General features: G+C 43.7%; 2 protein-coding genes across 11 annotated transcripts in view; one reads left to right on the forward strand and one right to left on the reverse strand.

Annotated features, from left to right (window-relative positions):
• Nucleotides 1-31: 31 nt before the first annotated feature.
• On the reverse strand, nucleotides 32-18,702 carry POLR1D (RNA polymerase I and III subunit D). 8 transcript variants are annotated; one of them, XR_015257482.1, is made up of 7 exons: nucleotides 18,178-18,702; nucleotides 16,631-16,709; nucleotides 16,226-16,274; nucleotides 15,878-15,930; nucleotides 9,200-9,274; nucleotides 6,730-6,904; nucleotides 1,274-1,412 (listed from the first exon to the last, which is right to left on the reverse strand). XR_015257482.1 is itself a non-coding variant. In XM_086739455.1 (5 exons), the coding sequence occupies exons 1-5, from the start codon at nucleotides 18,478-18,480 to the stop codon at nucleotides 1,127-1,129; spliced, it is 918 nt and encodes a 305-aa protein (XP_086595581.1). In that variant the 5' UTR covers nucleotides 18,481-18,676; the 3' UTR covers nucleotides 32-1,126. The 8 variants fall into 8 exon arrangements, 6 of the variants coding, with proteins under 6 accessions (XP_086595581.1, XP_086595584.1, XP_086595585.1 ...); XR_015257481.1 differs by lacking the exon at nucleotides 16,226-16,274; XM_086739455.1 differs by lacking the exons at nucleotides 15,878-15,930; nucleotides 16,226-16,274 and having other exon boundaries at nucleotides 32-1,412; nucleotides 18,178-18,676.
• A 191-nt stretch (nucleotides 18,703-18,893) lies between these two features.
• LNX2 (ligand of numb-protein X 2) overlaps nucleotides 18,894-19,807 on the forward strand; it is a 59,058-nt gene continuing 58,144 nt past the window's right edge. For all 3 annotated transcript variants that reach the window (XM_086739474.1, XM_086739475.1, XM_086739476.1), the window contains exon 1: nucleotides 18,894-19,083. The gene's annotated coding sequence lies outside the window, so the exon portion shown is untranslated. The remainder of the gene's footprint in view (nucleotides 19,084-19,807) is intronic.

The raw sequence follows: 19,807 nt of genomic DNA on the forward strand, positions 1-19,807 counted from the left end.
ACTCATTAAAAGCATTAATTCCACAAGGCACTCTTAATGAACATTTTCGATTTTATTGTCAAGACACTTAAAAACGGAAACCTATGTTCAAAACAATTATTTCTGAGAATAGGGACATACAAAATATTTCACACAGAAGTTTGTCATTGTAACACAAACAGAAGTGAGACGTAGAATATGCTGATGTGTATTATATGCGCTCCAAGTCACAAGTTTAAGAACTGTACCGCTACAGAATTGTCACATAGGCTTGGAAAGTGAGCATTTGACTGTTTTTAAGTATCATCTCTGCATTTCTAGTATTACACATTTACTTGGAAACTTCTTAGCAGTGGACAGAGAACATGATCATTTTATCTTCAAGGTTTGTTTTCAAAGCACCATGACAACAGACTGTTCAAACTACTTCCTTACAGAGGGAAGTCTAAACAGAGACAATTATTGCAGTTATGGCTTTTCAGGGGTAATGTTTGTTATTATCTATGACAAGTTTGTGAATATACAATTACAAACAAAATCAGTATTTCCTGGTAGTTCCTCCTGGAAAGCAAAACCAGCGCTGCCCATTTTAAATCTGTTATTTTTATACTGAAGAAAGTAAACCCTTATATTCTATACAAAACGTATCTACTTGGCCAGACACTGACCAGCTTCTAGATTCTGTAAAACTAAACTGACCCAAACACGCAAAACTTCTTTATTGGTTAGCAGCAAAGAAGTTCTGCCAACTTTACACAATAAATAGATTTTTGCTTAATTTAATTTTCTTTCCAAAAGACTGACATGACTAAACAAGTTGTATCACACAGTGACAAGTGTGACACACATATCGCACTCCGTCACTAAGACCCCAGGCTTAGTCAGAAGGAGAGAGAGGAATGGAGCAAAGGGAAAGGAATGTCTGTTCTAAAACAACAGAAAGATTTACACTGCACTTTGCTTTTCTCTTAAAGATCCTCAAGAAAGGTTTTCTAAAGCTACCTCAAGGTTACTTCCCACACAAGCAACTCTGTTCAAAATTCCATTCTGAGCAGCACCTTTTCCTGAAAAACTAAGACATCCCTGCACTCCGACACTTAATGACATTCCTGGCTTGTAACAACACATATTCATCACTCTCCTCTCCTCATCGTTTACTTGATCGCTTTTCATGCTTATCCTTTGTGTGCTGGTTCCTGCTTCGGTGCCTTGGAGGAGAGTAGCTGACTCCCCTTCTGGACTGAAAGCTGGGTGTATATGGGTGAATTCTGCGTTTCTTTGGTTTTTCTTCTTTCCTGCTTTTGTTTGGCTCAGGCTCCTTACTGTCTTCCTTTTGCTCACGTTCTTGGTCTTGTTCTTTTTGAGATGGTAATGTGTTTTTGATGGTATTAATAAGAAATCTTTTATTTGTACCAGCAAGAGGACATTTCAACCTGTAAAGACATTTAAAAGTGATCAAAAGACAAGATAAAAACATCCTGAAAAAAGTCTGGGATTTTAACTTCAACAATTTTAAGACAAGTTTGTGCTTTTGGTTTTCCTTGCATGCCACCTAGTGTAAACTCTCAGTACAGAAAGGCTGCTCAAGTTTTTCTCAATTCTTCTTACTGTATAAGACAAAAATTATTCTACTTCAACATAGTGAAAATCCACATGATTTTCACAAGGTAGTGTGTGCAGCGGGAAGCACAGTATGACAATATATTTTAAGGTTGATGGTACTTAACTTAGGTATTAGGAATAAAATATTTAGTAACATATTTTAAGTCAATTTGGAATGGTTTACAAGATCATAATCTACTAAAGTCAGCATTATTTAACAAACTAAGATATTCAGAAAGTAAAAGAGCAACTTACATGAAGAACCCAAATAGCTGCAGCAATTAAATATATACACGAGGCATACGAATTTTAACTTGTATCAGGCAACCACCAAACAAAATGTTTTATTTCCTTTTCTTAAACAGAAAAGATACTTATCCAACTCCTTTCAAGTGTTTCTGACTTTCTTTTCTTGCAGCTTAACACTCACATAATTTATCAGCTAGTTTTAGTAAACAAGTACAGTACATTTCATTTACCTTGTTGGTATCAGCTGTACTCATTCCCAATTTATCATCTCAAATAACAGAATGAGAAAAACCAAGTTTGAATATACCCCTGCAGTAAGCTGAAACAATCTGAAGACTTTGTTTATAGTTGGAGCCACCATGGTGTTTGTCTTCACAACATTTTTGAGTCTGCATGTTATTGGAGAAGTTACAGGACTCCTCTAAAAAAGCAGAGCTGTTGGAGATCACAGGGCCACTACTGAAACAACTACAGAGTCAATTGATCCTAACACCACAATATTAAGACAATTTATTCTAACTGAATACTTTGTGTAGTTGTAGAAACTATACCTTCACCGTTTAAAAACATTTGACACCTCTGAATAATCAGAGGTATCAGAAGAACAAGAAAATGTTAAAGATCACATCTTCATGACTTTTAACTGATCATGGCATTTACCACGGTGTTTTGCTTCAGGTCTGCCTACTAATCATTACTGATAATTGTTCTTGTCTTAAATCCTCAAAGAACTTACAAGAGTAATTTTAGAAGTATACATTAAACAGCCACACTGTTTTACTTCTGCTAAGTATTTCTTGATACATTTCCACAACTTAACTATCTTCAGAGTTTTCTAAACTTTCTGCATATAAACTCAGTTTTACTCAAATCCTGGTTAAAAATATCACTTAAAAAATGTCTATATCTGTATCTAGTATAGCTCTTTTGTAAATTAGAGAGACTGTATTTATCCATTAACTGTATTACTGAGTAAAAATACAAGGTTAATGTATGTCAGTAGAATAGGGCTTCTATTTCAAGCTACATCAGCTACAAACACAGTGCTGAACATTCCATGGCATAAGTTACACTCAGGACATAACACAAATCAGCCAGCGTTTAAGTCCTCTACAAGTCTTATGTCAGCATTAAACTGTTGTACCTCAACACTTCCTGCCAAAGTGGGCAGCTTTCTCTAGGCTGCATCCAGACAAGAACTATTTCACATTTGTCTCCTTCCTCTTGATTTTCCTTAAGAGCTAATGCATTGATTAAGCACTAATATATATAGCACCAGAATGAGGCAATCTGTCCTAAATAAATTCACCTTGCTGAAGTATTTATTTCTTTTTGGCACTATGAGTGCTGTTTGAGCTATACTAAGAACAAAAACTGATGAGAAATGAAGAGCTTCAGTGTCAACTAAGAGATGCCATTATTTCACTATCATACAGTGATTAAAGCGAGCCAGACGGCTTTCACAGAGCAGCAGTAAGTTAGGGCACTGAAAAGAATGATCAGTCCTTAGTTTTATTGACCTCAGACTTCAACAAAGCAAATTCTGCCTTTAAGTTTTAAAGGAAATGAGATGTATGGCACATGCTACATTACACGTGCACACACACAAGCCCATCATGTTTACATATACCCATGGTATATACTGGACTGTGAAGATTAAAACCAAAGTGTATTAATCCACTGATATTTCAAAGAGATTTCTAATGGTGAGAAAATTGTGGAATACTCCTACAGTTGACCTCGCTGAGGACAAGCATTTGGCGTGCTGTAGGTCTGATCCTGCAACGCTCAATTCAGTGACAGCTTTGCCCTCAATTTAAGTTCTGAAGGGCTGGGAGGTAAGCTCAGCCTACGCAAGGTGGGACACAACACTGACTAGCGAACAGTGCCACAGAACAGCTTTTAAAAGCTTTTCTTAAAAAAACCCAAACAAACAAAAGACATGTCAAAAGAGTATTAAAGTTCCAAATTGAAACATGCCTGGAGCAGGGCTGCAGGCGTGACCAAAGCAAGCACGCAACCTGCAATTCCAGAGCAATCTTGTCTACAAAACGGGCTCCAGTTCTGTAGCAATGTAGTCACTCAGTGTAAGAGTTCTCTTTTTGCTTTGCAAGCTCCAACAAGCTAAATAAAGCTATACTTACTCACAGAACATCATCCCTCTCCATAGACAAGTCCCCCACACCCCAAAATCTCTCCACCATGCAATGACAACATGTCAGATCACATTTTGAGCGAGAAAAAAGATTAAATCCATTATTGTGAACATCGGTCAAATCTTAACCCTATTTTTGATATTTTAAGCCAACTTCTGTGCAGTAACACAGAATTTACAGACAACATCTGTCATCAAGTGTAGCAGTGCAGTTCAGCACAGAAGTGTACCATACAACTTCTTATCAGTAAAACACACTGACACCACTTAAGACACAAGAGTACAGTGCCATGTGCCACAGTCTCTTCTCTGCTGAGTAACTGGACATACCAAACAGGCTTGGCACGGTCAGCCTTGGCATACCGAGTGAATCAGATCTTTCCAGGAAATAGAGTTCATTATGCATGAACTTACAAGTACACTTCTACCACTTCCAAAACAGCCATGGCAAACACAGTACTTACCAGAAGAGTGATTGAATGGAAGGGGGAGGGGAGGCGTATTAGAGATTGCTTTGCCAAACCAACTAATCTAGTCTGTTATCCTTTCACAGAGGATTTCGCAAAAGAGGATGCCTGGGAGGATACTGCAAGCTTTTATGTATAGTCTTGGCAGATAGATATAGCTGGTTTGGATGGGAACCTGTGCTCTGATCACAAGATTTTAACATATTTGCTTTGCAACCTCTGTGTGTACCCTGTTTCTGCTCCTCTTCACATTTAAATGAGAGATGCAGTGGAATCACATTGCAGTGTTTATGCACAGTCCTGCAACATCCATTTAAAGACAAGATGCAATACAGCATTTTGTAGTTCCAGTGCCCTCAAACCCTTCGGCCTCATCTTCATTATTTTGTATTCTGCTGCACTTCTGACTAACAGATTTAACATTAAACGGAAAGCTCTCTATAGGAAAGAAAGCAATTTTAGGACAGCTTTACAAGAAACAGGGTTAGAAATAATTTAATGCTTCCAACATTTATCTTCTTTTTGCAATTTCATCTGCTCTTACAATGCAGAGCTGAACAAACCATCCCAAAATACCCTGTTTTCCATACCTTATTTTAGGTATTTTAGTAAGCAGAGAAGACTACACTCTGTTCAGCCTTGGTTCACTTGCTAGCAGCATTTTTGAAGACCAGATCTCCACCGGAGGAAAAAAAAAAAAGCCTCTAGAACTTGTCCACACAGTAGCTTTTGTGGCATTTCAACTGCCTTTCCCAGTTAAAGCAGGACAACCCCTTAAAGTGGGACCTAACTCCACTGCTATAAGAAGGGTATGAATTACATACATAGGACAGAAAAAAAAACCACTTAAGGAAAGTTGAGCTTTTAGTTTGATTTTTTTACCTAGAGACACAACAGAAATCCCAATATCTTACAGCTTTGATTCATTTGATGAATCAAGGATACATTAATCTGTTTCAAGTGTTTTTACACTATTTGTCCACAGCTTCCCATCCTTGATCCAGCTGGTCCTTCAAGTGTTGACTTTTAGACAGCTGCTCCAATGTCTTTTTTAATCTCAGAAGTTCTAGTATCACAGCAGCATCACTGAGATTTAGCCACAGATTTTGCTCTCTTTTGATCAACGTTTCTGGGATTAAGACACATTCAGAAGAAGACCCTCCCTTCCCCTTCTCTCACACATCTTCTTATTTGTGATTAGCTCCACTAATGCTTGAACCAGATACATCAGCAGCAGGATCTGCATCATGTGGTATCATAAGGATGTAGGGGATCCACAACAAGGATGACTATGGCCACAGAGTGCATACAAAGGGAACACTGAAGGAACTAGAAATTCTGCAGTGCTGAGAGCAAGAATCTTGAGAACATCCAAGAAACAAGTCAATCTACAAACACGACTATCCAGTGTTTCTTGGATCAATTTGCCATGTAGCTAGATACTGCCAATCAAAGCAGTCCTGAAAGCATGGAGGCCAGTGAGCTAGAACTCTTAACCATCTGAGAGCTCATGCAGCCCACTGGCAATACTAACAGCTCCTCCAGAGCCAGAGAGTCTTCGATAATTTCCCTTCCCACATAAGCTCTTCCCTGATGTCACCACCAACCTCCCTGTTTAGGACAAGCTTTTCTTCTACCAGCATCTAACCCCTATAGGTTGCAGCACCTACCCACGACATCCACAGCAAACTTGTAAGACAACATAACACTGGCAAAACATTCTCAAACTGGAAGAAATACTAGCAACACTGTCCCACATTTCAAGGCTGAGTCTTTGTATCAGATACCATGGGCTAAAGGATGACTGCTAGGTATATTTTTTCTGTACCTGCTTACCTGTAAGCTATGCTAGCTTGGATGCTTTCAATTTAGGCTGAAAGAGCAGCTGACTATACATCTCACATGAGGAGACAGCAAAAAGTTAGGTAGGGGTGCTTGGGGAACTTCAAGCAGTGCACTTGAGCTATGGAGAACTAATCACTTTGGACAGTACTGGACCAGTGTCTTGAACCTGAAAGTAGTTCCAAAATAGTGTTCAGAGGCTTGCTGGCTCAGGTTTTGCTGCCATCAACACCCAACAGGAGACACTACTCCTTCGTAACGGTATGCACAATACAGTTCCCCAAAGAACACCACCTCCCCACACATCCCTTTAACCAATTCCTGTCAAACGCCACTGACTCCAGAAATGTATTTCCAGTATCCAACAGCTGCTGGAGAGCAACATAAACCGGAATCAGCAAAGCATGAGCAGTAGCAGCCTCTGCTTCTCCTTACCCAAAGACAGATGACAGAACAAATCTTTTCTTCATAGGCTGAGTTGCTTCAACTATCCAGTGCCAATGCAGGATTGATGGCCTTACACTAGATGTCTCCAAGGTTTGTGCATCTCTTCTCCAGGACTCCTCTGACAAAGGGCTGAGGAAATCCCAGAAGTCCTCATGAAACACACCTGTAAGCATTTTGAGTTTGGCAAGCAAGGAAGGTTTTGCATTTCACCTATTAAGATTGTGCTTTTAGACAAGCTGGTGATGACCTTGTCTCTTTGCTTCTACCAGTTTAGTCTATTAATACACATTTTCATGAACTAACTTTTCTACTCATTTCATTTGGTATCCACAAAGCTCAGAGCAGCAGTTACCTTCTTCTCAGTAGTTTAAAGTTGCAAGGTTACATGTCAGTCCTAGATCTAACCTCTGAAGCCCTTCAGGATTTACTGTAACATCAGTTACATCTGATGGCATTTTGCTGGAGTGTGATACTCAACTGAGCATAGTTAAGTCTCCTTCCAAATATCTTACTGGTTATCTCATCTCCCACGTATGTATGCAATACCTAGTTGTTGGGCCAGTTCAGAAGGACTAGGACAGCACAATGGGGCACAAACAATATTAAGAGAGAAGAGAGCACTGTCAGCTTCCAGCTGCTGTTCTGTCTCTTGGACTTGCAGAAATAGACACCAAAGACTTACTGGGAGTCTGCCTATATGTGGCTACTTTCTTGTACTTCTCTTCCATTTCTTAGGCACTGGCTATCGGCCACTGACGGAGATAGGGCACTGCAGAGATGTATCCTTGGGTTGACTCAGTATAGCTATTCTCACCTCTGCAGTAGCAAGGATCCTTACTTCAGTCTCAGCTCACGATATCACCATGCCAATCCCTATGTCAACAGTCCTCCTCTATCTGAAGCCTTCTTGACAATCCTCTTCTCCTCCTACACCTTTAACACAACCCTGGCCTGGCCAAACACTGTGTCGCTCCAGTGGAATCTACAGCTGTTCTGAAGAACAGGTCACCCTTGGCTATCCCCTCCCCTGGCAGGTCTTGTACACCAGGCATTAGGAAATGGCATGTTACCCCGAGGCTGAGGAACACAGCCAGCGGCGCAGGATCATTACTCTCTTACAGACAAGGGATGAGAGACAGCTCGAGCCAGGAGCAGAAGCCCATACATGCTCCTGACAGGTATTCCAGAGTGTACAAGCAGCAGTGATGTTGCACAGGGACACTTTGTTATCTCCCAACAGAAATCCTCAGTCTCCACACCTGGAATTGACTTGCACGTTCACAGTAACTGGATGCATGCAACACTTCACAGTGCTAATTACCTGCATTGGTTCCCCCGGCCATTCGGCAAGGCTGACAGAGGAAAAGCATGCTGTATCTGTACAGCTATAACTACCCTAGGGGATTAAACCAATCTCACTATTTTAACACGAGGAGTATAAACTGCATCTCTAGTAGAAATACTGGGTAAAATATACAACACACCACAAAACTTGTTTAGAAAACATACAGGATTAACTTGTTTCAGCAAGATGCTCTTTTAATGTCTTGAGAGCTACTAAAACATAGCCAAGAAATCAGCTGAGAACTTCATTAACAATGCAGGCTTATCTTTTCCTACTGTTGGTGGAGGAAGCCGAATCTTAACTACAAATGAGGTTACCGCAGTCAACTGGTGCTCTACTTAGCGAACATCCCTAGATGCAACAGCTTCTTATCAAAGTCACGTACATCATTTTAAGATTAATGACTCTTCTTAGTATGTTATTATTTCTTTAATTACAATTACTTGCATTACATTCCATTATGATCTAGCTGTAAAAACTGAAATACTGCATTGAAGAATTAATACTGTATTTAACTTAAGATTTAAATATTGTGATTCTTTTCCCACTTGTTATACAAATTAGCCCCTGAGTTGTAGAGGTTATTTCAGTATTAAAAAATACCTCCTTCCAAAGCTGAATTATACTTTTGAGTTAATTTTTGGTGGCAATTTACACATGGATTCTCTACTAGAGGATCATTTATTATTTTTATTATTTTAAGGTTTAGGTTTCTTTGTCAGGCTAAGTTACACAGGATCTATCCCAGTAACTCATGGCCAGTATGTCAGTGCATGCACACTGAAGCTACCCAGTATTTTAAAGATTTAAGAGATTCCAATTCAAACTTTGCAATTCCATCTATTGTAAGGAAATACTATTACAGAAGCTACTCCAAGTCTTCCAGTTGTTTTGACTTCAACACATTCAGTCAAGCAATTTCATGCAGGCAGAATTTACTTCAACTTCTTTCTTATCTGGATACAAATTTTTGCTCAGACAAATTAATGCATGGATGAAGACAAATTATTTAAACATGAAACAAATCAAAAGGTAGAGGCTTCGGTCACACATTAAATGTAAAATTTATTTTGGCATTGGTCATACCATTCATTTCCTCTTGGCACAACTTACCAACCCATAGCTCCCATTGTTTCAGCTCTGGTTCTCCCACGTTTTGCCTCTTTAAGTAACTCTTCCACAGCCTTCCTAAACATGAAGAAAAGAAAAAAAAAGTTACCGCTTGTGGAACACAAGAACTTGCCACTTTATGCATTTATGTAAATGAAGTGGAGAGCTTCTTACGGTAACGAATTAAGCAATAGAGAAGCTACCAAAATCATCTTGACTTTCTCATTATGATAATTCAGATTCCTATAACCAAGATTAAGAGAAATATTTTAACATATTAAAAGCCATTAAGGCTGTTGCAAATACAACAATTGTGATACTAACTGAAGAGCAGAAATAAAGTGTGCACAACTGGTGTACTACACTCAAACCACAGTCCCTATCACTTCACCTTGAGAACACTCTTCCCTGCTATCACTTCACTCAGGTTCTTCCCAAAAGCTTTCAACCGCAGCAGACCTATTTTGAACACAGTTAAACACCACCAGTAAAACAGCAAGCAATGAGAGAACAGTAAAATCACTGCAACTGCCAGTTGTCAAACTGCACCAGCTTTATGTAACAGCAGAAGAGCTCATCTTCGTGACTATGATCCAGTGTCATCCAGAATGTCCAACCTTTACACTGCCAGTATCTTCTAGAAGAAACTAGCCAGACTAACAGTAAAGCAATTAAATAACTATGCTCACATAAAAAGTCAGAGAGTGTAAATTATGCAAATTATGGATAACTCCTGCAACGTCAGTCAGTCAGTCCTCTTTACAAATTAATTTCAATCTCAAATAAAACCTAAGTAACCGCTCTACAGTACGTGGTTGAAGTTAATGGGAAAACCAATGAGCAAATAATGTGAGTAATTTATTATATAAAATGAATGCATAAACTAATGATTTGGTTAGTTAACTGCAAGCAACTATACATGTCAACCAAACGATTGCAAGACAAAAAAGAAAAGCTATGCACCTTGCTGTAATACCCAGTATATGCAGCTAAGCATTAACAACACCGACGTGGATTAAGACCAAATGTTTGAGGAACTGCAGGTAGGAGGTAATAAAGAGGGTGTTTATTGTTTAGCTCTCCCAGCTATGATGTGCCAGAATGGCTGCTGGCATTTGGACTATGCGAGCAACGCAATCATCATCTTGACAGTACAAGTGTGTGAGTACACAGTGCAAAAAAGGTAACTGCCAACAGACTTCAACTCAAACTTCAAGGAAGTCATGTCTCATCACGTTGTTATGGGATTATCAGCATGGTAGGATTTTGCTGCTTTGCCACAGATTAAAAAAAGCCTGAGTATCAATTTTGTTGTCACGACAAAACTGAGAGTAGAGAAGTCAAGAGTCATCATCTAACAGCAGAAGCAGATCTGAGAAGAAAAGAAGCAATTTATATGTCAGGTACATGTGAAGATCTAACAAGTTAATTCTGGGCTCTAAACATCTAAGAGAGTGGTTTATTACCATTTCGGTTATTAAAGCCTACAGAGAAAACAGAAGAGGTTTTAGCTTTAAATGCATCCACTGCATGTACATAACAGGGAATGAAAACAAGCAGTACAGAATTTCCTTTAGTAGCTAATGAGAAAACGTTACGCAGTTGCACAGTAGCCTACATCTGTCAGTCTAGATCTAACCTTCTCCGCTTTGTTACGGTCTTAACATAAGCCTTTCCCAGTGCCCTTCACGCTTGTAATCATGGATTCATTCATTCATTAGAATAGGCTGGTGACATTTTATAAACACAGACACACTTTCTCTTCTGTCTGTATTGCTTTTGGGCACATTTTGGTTTTCCCTGGCAACAGAAAACAAACTGGTGCTAAATGAGTACAAGTGTAATGTACACCAAGGTGTAGCTACTCTTTCTACAGTTACTCTGCAGTTCTGCTTGAATACAGTTTTCATATTTTATACTTAGAACCAGCTATCGCAGAACTACTTCCGCACTTTACACTAACTTCCAGCAAGCAGTATTTTAGCTAAAGATTCCTAAACAAGTTTCCAGAAAATTTTCAGTCACAAGTTCTCAAACAACATACATATAATCCTTGATCAACTTATTCATATACATTCCTTTGTTCCAAGGGGAAACCATGCCATCCAGAAAAAGCTGAGATCTGTACCAGACAGACATGTAAGTACTCACAGGTCATAACTTCTTCCTTCGAGAGTTTGCACTTGAAGGGCCTTGCAAAGGAAAGTATCCAAGACTTTAACAGAAACAATAATAGACAAATGCGCCAAAAATTGTAGTATTGCTTCTCTGTGCACTAGTTTATTAATGGCACATTGACTTAAGGTTCCTCACATCCTCATCTTAGTAGCCTTTTAAGTCAACATCGTCCTTTTGTATCAAACATTGTTTCCTAACATTGGTCCTTCAACACCACTCTTATTCACTGCACCTTTACAAAGCCCTTTCGACTTTCACAGACAAACGAAAAAAAATACTCAGATCCTCTTTGAAATAATGTGTTTCTACTCGCTGAACTTAGATCCTCTACACAAGTAAGCCAAAAACTTAAAAGCTATACAAACAAGGTTATTACATTTGCTTTTAGAGGCCTCTTGGGACTCTACATTCCTTGCTCCCTTCATTTTTACAGCTTGGTTACAATACAAACAGTCCTGTGGCTGCCAAGAGCAGCATCATGAGCAAAGGGAACGCAGTATGCAACTTTCACATGAGAAAAACCCAAACACTAAGGATTAACAGGAAGGAAAATTAGGGACAGGGGCACATTTAAGAACACTGTCATCATTCTGATATCTTTTATAGCAACCACCACTTAAAACTTGCTGCAGTAATCCTTTTTGAGCAATCAAGCTTAGCTGCAGAATTACAGTAACACAAAGGTATAAGCAGTCATGTTTTTATCTTCAAGAGTATGGTCCAAGACCTATTTTCATTTCTTGGGAATCAGACTTTTTCCTCTGTATTCCAAGGTTAAAGGCAAATCTCCTGTTGTATAAATCCTAACAACTTCCATCACAAATGGAAAAGAACAGGAGAACATTAAATGCTCCCAAGTCAGGCAAAACCAGAGATATTTTCTACTCCTTACTCAGAGAAACAACTTCATTTTTTTTCTGAAAGATCAAATGGACTAAAAAACCAGCACTGGTAATAAACAGGTATGTCTGATACAGTTACAGGCAACAAAAATACCCTGTCATTACAGAGACCACCCAATGTTTTTAATTATAGACCACTTAGGAGAAGATATATCACGCTGGAGCTGACAGCCGAGAGAGGCGAGGCGGCTGCAGCTCCACGCCAAGGTCCAACTAGTAGCAAGGCTGAAAATCTGCTCCCAGCAAGCAGATGCACACATCACACGTACACACCACTGGCCACAGCGATCACAGACAGACACAGAGCGCTTGCACCAACAGCTTCATCCTGCTCCTCTCTCTGGCCAGGCGTAGGAGTCCCCCAGGGTTCAGCCCAACTCCAGTTGCTGGTAGACTGTCACACAGAGCTGGCTGAGACTCCCCTGGTTACCTAGTCCCCAAACCCACTCCAGTCTTGTCCTTACAGACACGCAGGCACCCACACGAGTCTCGCCTCTGGAGACCCCCTGACACTACAGTCTCTCCAGCAACCGGCCAGGACTCCTCACTGCCTCTGACAGCTACCTCCTCCCATGGTCTTGCTCTTAAAAGATATCCACTCACCTCCCAGCTCCCACCTCATTTACCCACTCACCAGCTGATCCAGCTTGACCTTCTCCAGCAGCCACATGCTCCCTTGCACACACACACTTGCTCCAGTGCTGCCGCACAGATAAATGGGTCCCCAGTCCCACTCCAGTGGCTCTCACTTGGTTTTACTCACTCCATGAAGTGCCCCCAGTCGTTGGCCCTCTGGCCCAGGGTTCCAGCCCAACTGCTGGCATCCAGACCTGCACTTGTTCCAGTTCCTGGCACCATAGACACGTGGTCCTTCCAACTCATGGTTTGACTCTAGTTGCTAGCACCAAGATGTACATCCTCTCCCCTCAAATAGAGTCCCTCACCCAAGAAAGAGTTAGTAAGAAATTTAAAAGGACAACAGGATGGACTGTGCTGACTAGGCACAGGGCACGGTCAGACAAGTGTACCAACTAGTGGCCTATTCACACAAGACCAGATCTTTTTACTCCCTTATTCCTCTGTTTTTCCTCTCTTGCTTCTCCCCAAATCACCCAAACCTATTCCTTTCCCCACCTGTGGTTTCTCCCCTACACATCCCATAATAAGCCTTATGCAATACCAAAATGCTCTTCTCCTGCACCCTGTAATACGTCCCACGCCCCTAGGCAGCAACACCCTTAAGACCTAAAGGTACTCCAGCACTGACTCATCCTGATGGGTGTCAATGCCTGGAGGCCGAGGCTGTCTCCTGGGACCAGCCCTGGGGAGGGGCCCAAAGATGATGTTTGTTCCTCTGAGTCCTTACTGTGGGTTCCCACCTGCCACTGTGCCCCCGTAGCCCTCTGGACTCATGGAAATGGACCTCTGATGGGCTGGTGGCTCCTGGGATGGGCCTGGGCACTATTTGGGTTCGCCCATCCACCATGGTCTCTCTTTAGTCCTCTGTAGGTGTGCCCAGGAGCTTCTGGCACATAACCTAACAAACTCTGCCATCTCCACCCACGCCATCATCTCATTAAAGATCCCAATGAGAACTCTAATGCAAATAAATCTACTGGAATTGCTTCACAGAAAACAACTGGCTACAGAAGTGCACAAACCTGCAGTAGGAGGGCAGGATTCATATTCAACATCTCCGAGTCAGAAAAGTGACATCTCTATCAAACACATCTTCGTGAAAAACCTTCACAACATTAATAACTGCTTGCAATCTATACCACTCCTATTCAAGCTCAAAGGCCAGGCTGCTCGGCTACTGTGATCCCCAAAATCACTCTTAAACCTACCTCCTGAGGTACTCTAGGTCATGAGATCAAGCTGCAAGCCCAGGAAAAAAAAAACAAGCAGGCTTTTAAAATCAAATTTTCCTAAAGTAGTTTCATGCTGACTATGTAACTTATTTTTAACTGTGCATGTGACTGGAAACAGGAGTGGATGTTGGTAGTCTGACTACATCTGAATAATTAACACCAAGACCTTCCATCAAGTAAACAAGGCTACTGCCTTCTACAATAAAGGAATGGTAATGAAGGCCAGTGTTATTTATAATTAACTCCTGTGAGTTGGTTTGTCCTATCCGCTCACACTTATTAAGAAAACTGATGAAAAGGAATGTCAAGAATAAAGCCTAAGCCGCAACATTAAGAACAAGAATGAAAAAAAAGACAAAAATATGCCACAAACTTCCTATCATTTGTTCAAAGGCAAAGACACTCCACATAGGGTATGTGAATGCTCTAATTCTTTGTCTATCAGGTTTCATACTTAGTTAAATATTCTATTTGTCAGTCCCACGAGTACTGCTTGCAGCACATTTCCAGGCTGATACTCTCACCAGCTTGAGTAGTGAACATACCACTCCATTTCAATCACTGATTTTAGCTTACAGACCACTTTTTTTTTTTTTGCCATGAATATAGGAAAGAACAGCATACTGAATCCTAACACTTAAATTTTAACTGTTAAAAACAACAGGAAGAACTAAAATTTAATTTCTCCAAGACACAGAGCTTACTTGTTAAAATGTGTAATTGGGATGCCTGTGCAGCAAAAATATTAAACTATTGAGTCTGAAATCAACTACAGGCCTCTTGTTACAGAATTATAGCATTCCTTGTGATTCAGAGGATCATTTCACTAGGAAACACTCAAGTGCAAGTAAATGATGCTCCAAACAAGCTTGGTAGGCACCTCTAATAAGGCACAGTATCCAAGGTTGTGAAATATTTATAGCTGCCGAAAGACAGAACAGATTATGGAAGGATTTGGACACACAATATAACAAAGCCACTTCCTTTATATTCACATAGAAATGACATATTTTCTGTGCTTCAAACACACAGAACAACCACGACGACAATTTAGGAAGGAGAGGGGGAAGAAAGATTTTTTTTTTTTTTTAGATACGGATGAAAATGGTGACCTCTGTAATATCCCAACGCGTGTTTAGTTGAAAGAAACTAGGAAAAGCACATACATGTGCTTGCAGGGGAAACTAACTAAACAGTTCCTAGCAGCTGATTTGTAACTGTCGTCGCCTCCGCCCCGCCCCCCCAATTATTGGGTCATATCTTCACAATACCACTAATTACATATTAACAGAATTTAGCCTAGAATTTTCTCAGAACCACACTGTGTCTCAGGGCTCTAGATCTTCACTGACGTACCAGCAAGTTCACAGGAAAAAATGTCAGCTCATATTTCCAACAAAGGTTATCGGGTGAGATAGAGTAGAGGAAATAATTCAGTAGACTGTAGCAAACACTACTATTTTACACACCTCCGATATTTATAGCTTTTAGAGTTTTAAAATCCAGAAAATGCAACAGTCACATTGTAACTTGCAAGTTAGTATTCAGCTCTGGTAGTGACTATCACTTTCTATTAAAGTGAGGAAAACAACAAATACAAGGTCAAGTGAGAGTCAGAAACAGTAGAACTGAAAAATAACAGCAGGAAAATGTGGCAGTAAGAACAAAATAGAATAAGCAAGATAAAGAGAACTCTCCTCAGAGAATAACAAAAAAATAGGATGACTGACTTGTCTTAAAAGATCACTGTCTGGAATAGTGGGACACAAAATTTGCTTCAGACCTGAAAAAATATGCACAAAAAGTAGTTATACCTCTTTTTCCCCTGTAGTAAATTAAATAAAAAACACACATACAAAAACCTTAAGCTGTTATTTAAGATTTGTGCATTGCAAGGAAAGCCTGAATTCAGAGACAGATGACTGAAAACATTCCAAATAAAGCCATTTTTAAACACTAAAAATCTACCTAAAATAGTTAGCACTGTGGCTTCAGAAATGCCATTACTTGTATGCTAAAGTCATATTATAAAGAGTCTAAAAATTACAAACCCTAACCGCCATCACTGTACTACTCACAGGAGAGTATGAACAATAGGCCATCGGATACGAAATTAAGGAGTAATGTCTGTAAGGATAAAGAAAGGTCTGTATTAGACCCCTGAAGCCTGTATGGGGAAGCATACTTAGAATAAGAAATGCACAAGTACAACATCTAAACGCATATAGCGTGAACTGAACTCAGGGTGCTACTAGCAAAGCAAGCTGTTATGAAAGCCAAGGGTATGAAAAAGTAACTAACAACAGGCAGATCCAGGACGGAAAGTGATAATCATCACGTACGCTATGTTGTACTTACAATGTGTTCAGAGCTGATTAAACACGTACAGAGGTAAACGGTAGCATGGATTGAAGACACCGGACAGCTAAACCCTACCGTGTACCACTCGGTAAGTAACACTGAGCCTCATCCTCTTTACCTACCATGCTGCCACAGAAAAGGAACAGCAAATCCCAACTCATATTGCAGCTGTGCGGCAGGATAAAACTTTGAATCTGGTTCCTGGGAACGAGAGCATCAGGAGAGCAGTCAGCTATAGCTGGTGAGTGAGCAGCTATGCCCTGAACTGCCGGAGGACCCCAAGTCCGCAGCACGGCTACAGCAGCCAGAAGACAGACAGCATGGAATAACAGTCATATGGTTTCAACTTGCTATGGAGGAAAAAGGTTTAAGTTTGGAATGGCACTAGGAAAAACAATGTTCACGCATATACAGAAAGAAGCATTAACTATTAAACTGATGATCCGAGAGCAGAAGCAGCTTACTAAGAATTAAAGGCCTCTTAGGAAGCATTATGCTCTCCAGCCCTTCCACCACTCCAGTGCTATTGCTATTTAGAACACCTGCCAGATACAAGCAGAAACAGTTATTTTCTATAAGCACTCTCAGACATGGTTTCTTAAAAGTTAAAAGAGAGAACCATGAGAACAGTTCAGAAAGCCTCTGGTCATCCCTTCACTGTAAGGGTTTTTTTTAAACAGCCATAATAAAAGTGTGTGTACTCACAAGCAAGCTGGCAAAAAATTCCAATAGCTACAAATAGGATTATTAACCCCCAAATTTGTGATATGAACACCTAAAGTCTATTCCTAAAACAAAAGTAAGAAAGGCCGACAGTGACTGAGTATCCAAATACAGAAATCTGCATTTTAGTCCTCGATGTTTGCTTAGGGACGGTGTAACTCTACGCACAGTGAGATGAATCCTCTCGTCCCAAGGAAACGCAAAGTAGAAAGCAATTTCATTTTTTGACAAAATAACTGCTGAGCATTTTGTATCATTCCGTACAAGGAACAGGGCAATTTTAGCAATTAGCCAACTGACACAACTTCGACACTGAAAACAGACATTTTTAAGAGCTGAAGTTTAATTTCTTTTTTAATTTTACCATGTACACCTAAACACCAAGTTATAGCTGATGAGAGATGAGCCACCTAACACTTTTCAATCTTGTTTCTAAACAGTACTAGCATACATCACACAAACAGTTGATTTTTTTTTCTTTTTTTTTTTCAAGTAATGGATTTTCCCGTTACGTAGGAAGATTTTATTTATTTTCTACAGCAGTTCCCTCAGCGAGGGCTCCCCGGTTCCGCCGCGGAGGCCAAACACAGCCCAGCTCCCGGCGGCGCACCCCTCGGGGCGGGGGCGCAGAGCGGGCGCCGGCGGGGCCGGGCAGAGCCGGGCCGGGTCTCAGGGCCTTGCTCTCCGTCCGGGGCCTCCCGCCCCGAGCGCCCAGGCCCGGCACCGGGAGGGGCCGTCCCACGGCCGCTGCCAGCCCCAGAGCGCACCCACCCGCAGGGCCGGGCCCCAGCCGCCCGCGCAGCCCCCGGGAGCCCGTCCCATGCGGCCCCAGACCAACCCTGCCCGAGCCCCGCGGGGCAGGAGGCGACGCCGGGCCCTGCTCAGCGGAAAGGCCCCGCCGAGGCCGTGAGCTCCCGGGGCCGCTCAGCCACCGCCCGCCCCTCACCTCTCCAACTCCGGGTCCTCCTCCATGGCGGCACCCGCTCTCCCCCGCTGCCGCCCGGCTCCTCAGGCGAAGGCCGGCGCCATGCCCCGCTCGCGGGGCGGGCCGAGGCGGCGGGGGCAGGCGCAGAGGACGGCGAGGACCCCGGCGGGGAGGAGCCGGGGCGGTGCCAGCCGGGCCGCCGCCACACCCCGCAAGGGACCGGTGGCCGCGCCCCCGGCTCCTCCCGAGGGGACGGGGTGGGGGGGCGACAGCCAGCCCGGTGGGCTGCTGCCCGCCCCGCTGCGTGCCGGCGGGACCCGCCATACACCCCCGGCCGGCGGCGGGAGCCCCGTGGGCGTGGGGCGGTCACCGCTCACTCGCCCGCGGCTGAGCGGGAGCGGGCTCGGCGGCAGCGCCAGGGAGGCGGGAGCCGGGCTGCTGCCTCCCGTCAGCGGCGGGGCCCCCCCGGGGTTTGCCCCCCGGCAAGACCGCGGGGCTTAGGCGGGCAGGGACAGGGCCGGGCTGGTCGCGGTACGGGGCAGCTCCCCGGCCGGCCCCTCCTCCGCCCCAGCCCCGCCCGCTTCCCACCGCCCCTGGCTGCGGGCGGCGAGCTGCGATCAGGCGAGTGGCGGGGACACCCCGGCCCGGGGCTCCGCCGCGGCCCGCCCTGCCCCCGCTCCCATAGGCTGCGGCGCGCCCCCCGCCGCCCTGCCCCTCGCCCCGGGCTGCCGCCGGAGTGGCGGAGCCCGGCTGTCACTTGGGCCGCGCCGCTGCCCGGGGCGGGCGGAGGCGGGAGCACCGGCCCGGCGGAGACGCGCTCTGCCAAGTGCTGCCCGGAGTTTGCCTCCCTCCCTCCCTCCCTCCCGCCCGGCGGAGCGGGCTCGGCTGAGGGGCGCGGCGGCGGCTGAGGAGAGCGCGGCAGCGGCGGTGAGTAACTTCCCCGCCGCGGCGTCGGGCGGCTCAGCCTCCCCTCAGCCGGCGGCGGCAGGGCCGCCCACCCCACCCCCCATCCTTCTCTGGGCTGTGCGGCGCCGGGGGTCTCCCCGCGGGGCTGGGCCTACCGCGGGCACCGGGTCTGGCCGCCCTGAGGGCAACAAGTACGGGAAAGGGGCCGGGGCCCGGGAGCCGCCGTGCGGGGCTGGGGTGCGTGCAGCTGTGAGCGGGGTCCCCCGGCCCTCGCTCGGGGGGAGCTGGGCTCCCTCCTTGGTCTCCCCGGGAGAACGGGGGCCGCGCCCGGACCCCCGGCCGGTCTCCGCGAAGCCGAGCTGTGGGCTGCTGCGAGGGCGCCTGGCTTTAGGAGGGGTCCCTGAAATACACCTGTGCTGCTCTCGTGTAGCTGTGTTAGAGAAGCTGCTGCCTGAAAAGGAGTCGAATTCCAGGGTGCGGGGGCGGCAGAGGAACAGCTGCGAGCAAAGCCCCGCTGCAGGAGCTGGTTTCAGGTTATGTGTTTTACAGCTGCGCCAGAGGAACTCGCAGCCCTGTGTAAAATGTCTCTGAAGCCCGGGTAGTTGGCAGCTTTTTCAAAATGTTAACTCCAGCCCTCGGCGATCTGACCCAGGCTCTCCGTTTTTTTCCCCCGTTTGTTACCTCTTCTCCCTGGAAATGTGGCTTAAAAACTTAAAACCTCGTGTCTTTTAAACTTTAACAAGGC

This window comes from Chlamydotis macqueenii, chromosome 1 (genome assembly GCF_036417535.1).
Source record: "Chlamydotis macqueenii isolate bChlMac1 chromosome 1, bChlMac1.mat, whole genome shotgun sequence".
Taxonomy (NCBI): domain Eukaryota; kingdom Metazoa; phylum Chordata; class Aves; order Otidiformes; family Otididae; genus Chlamydotis; species Chlamydotis macqueenii.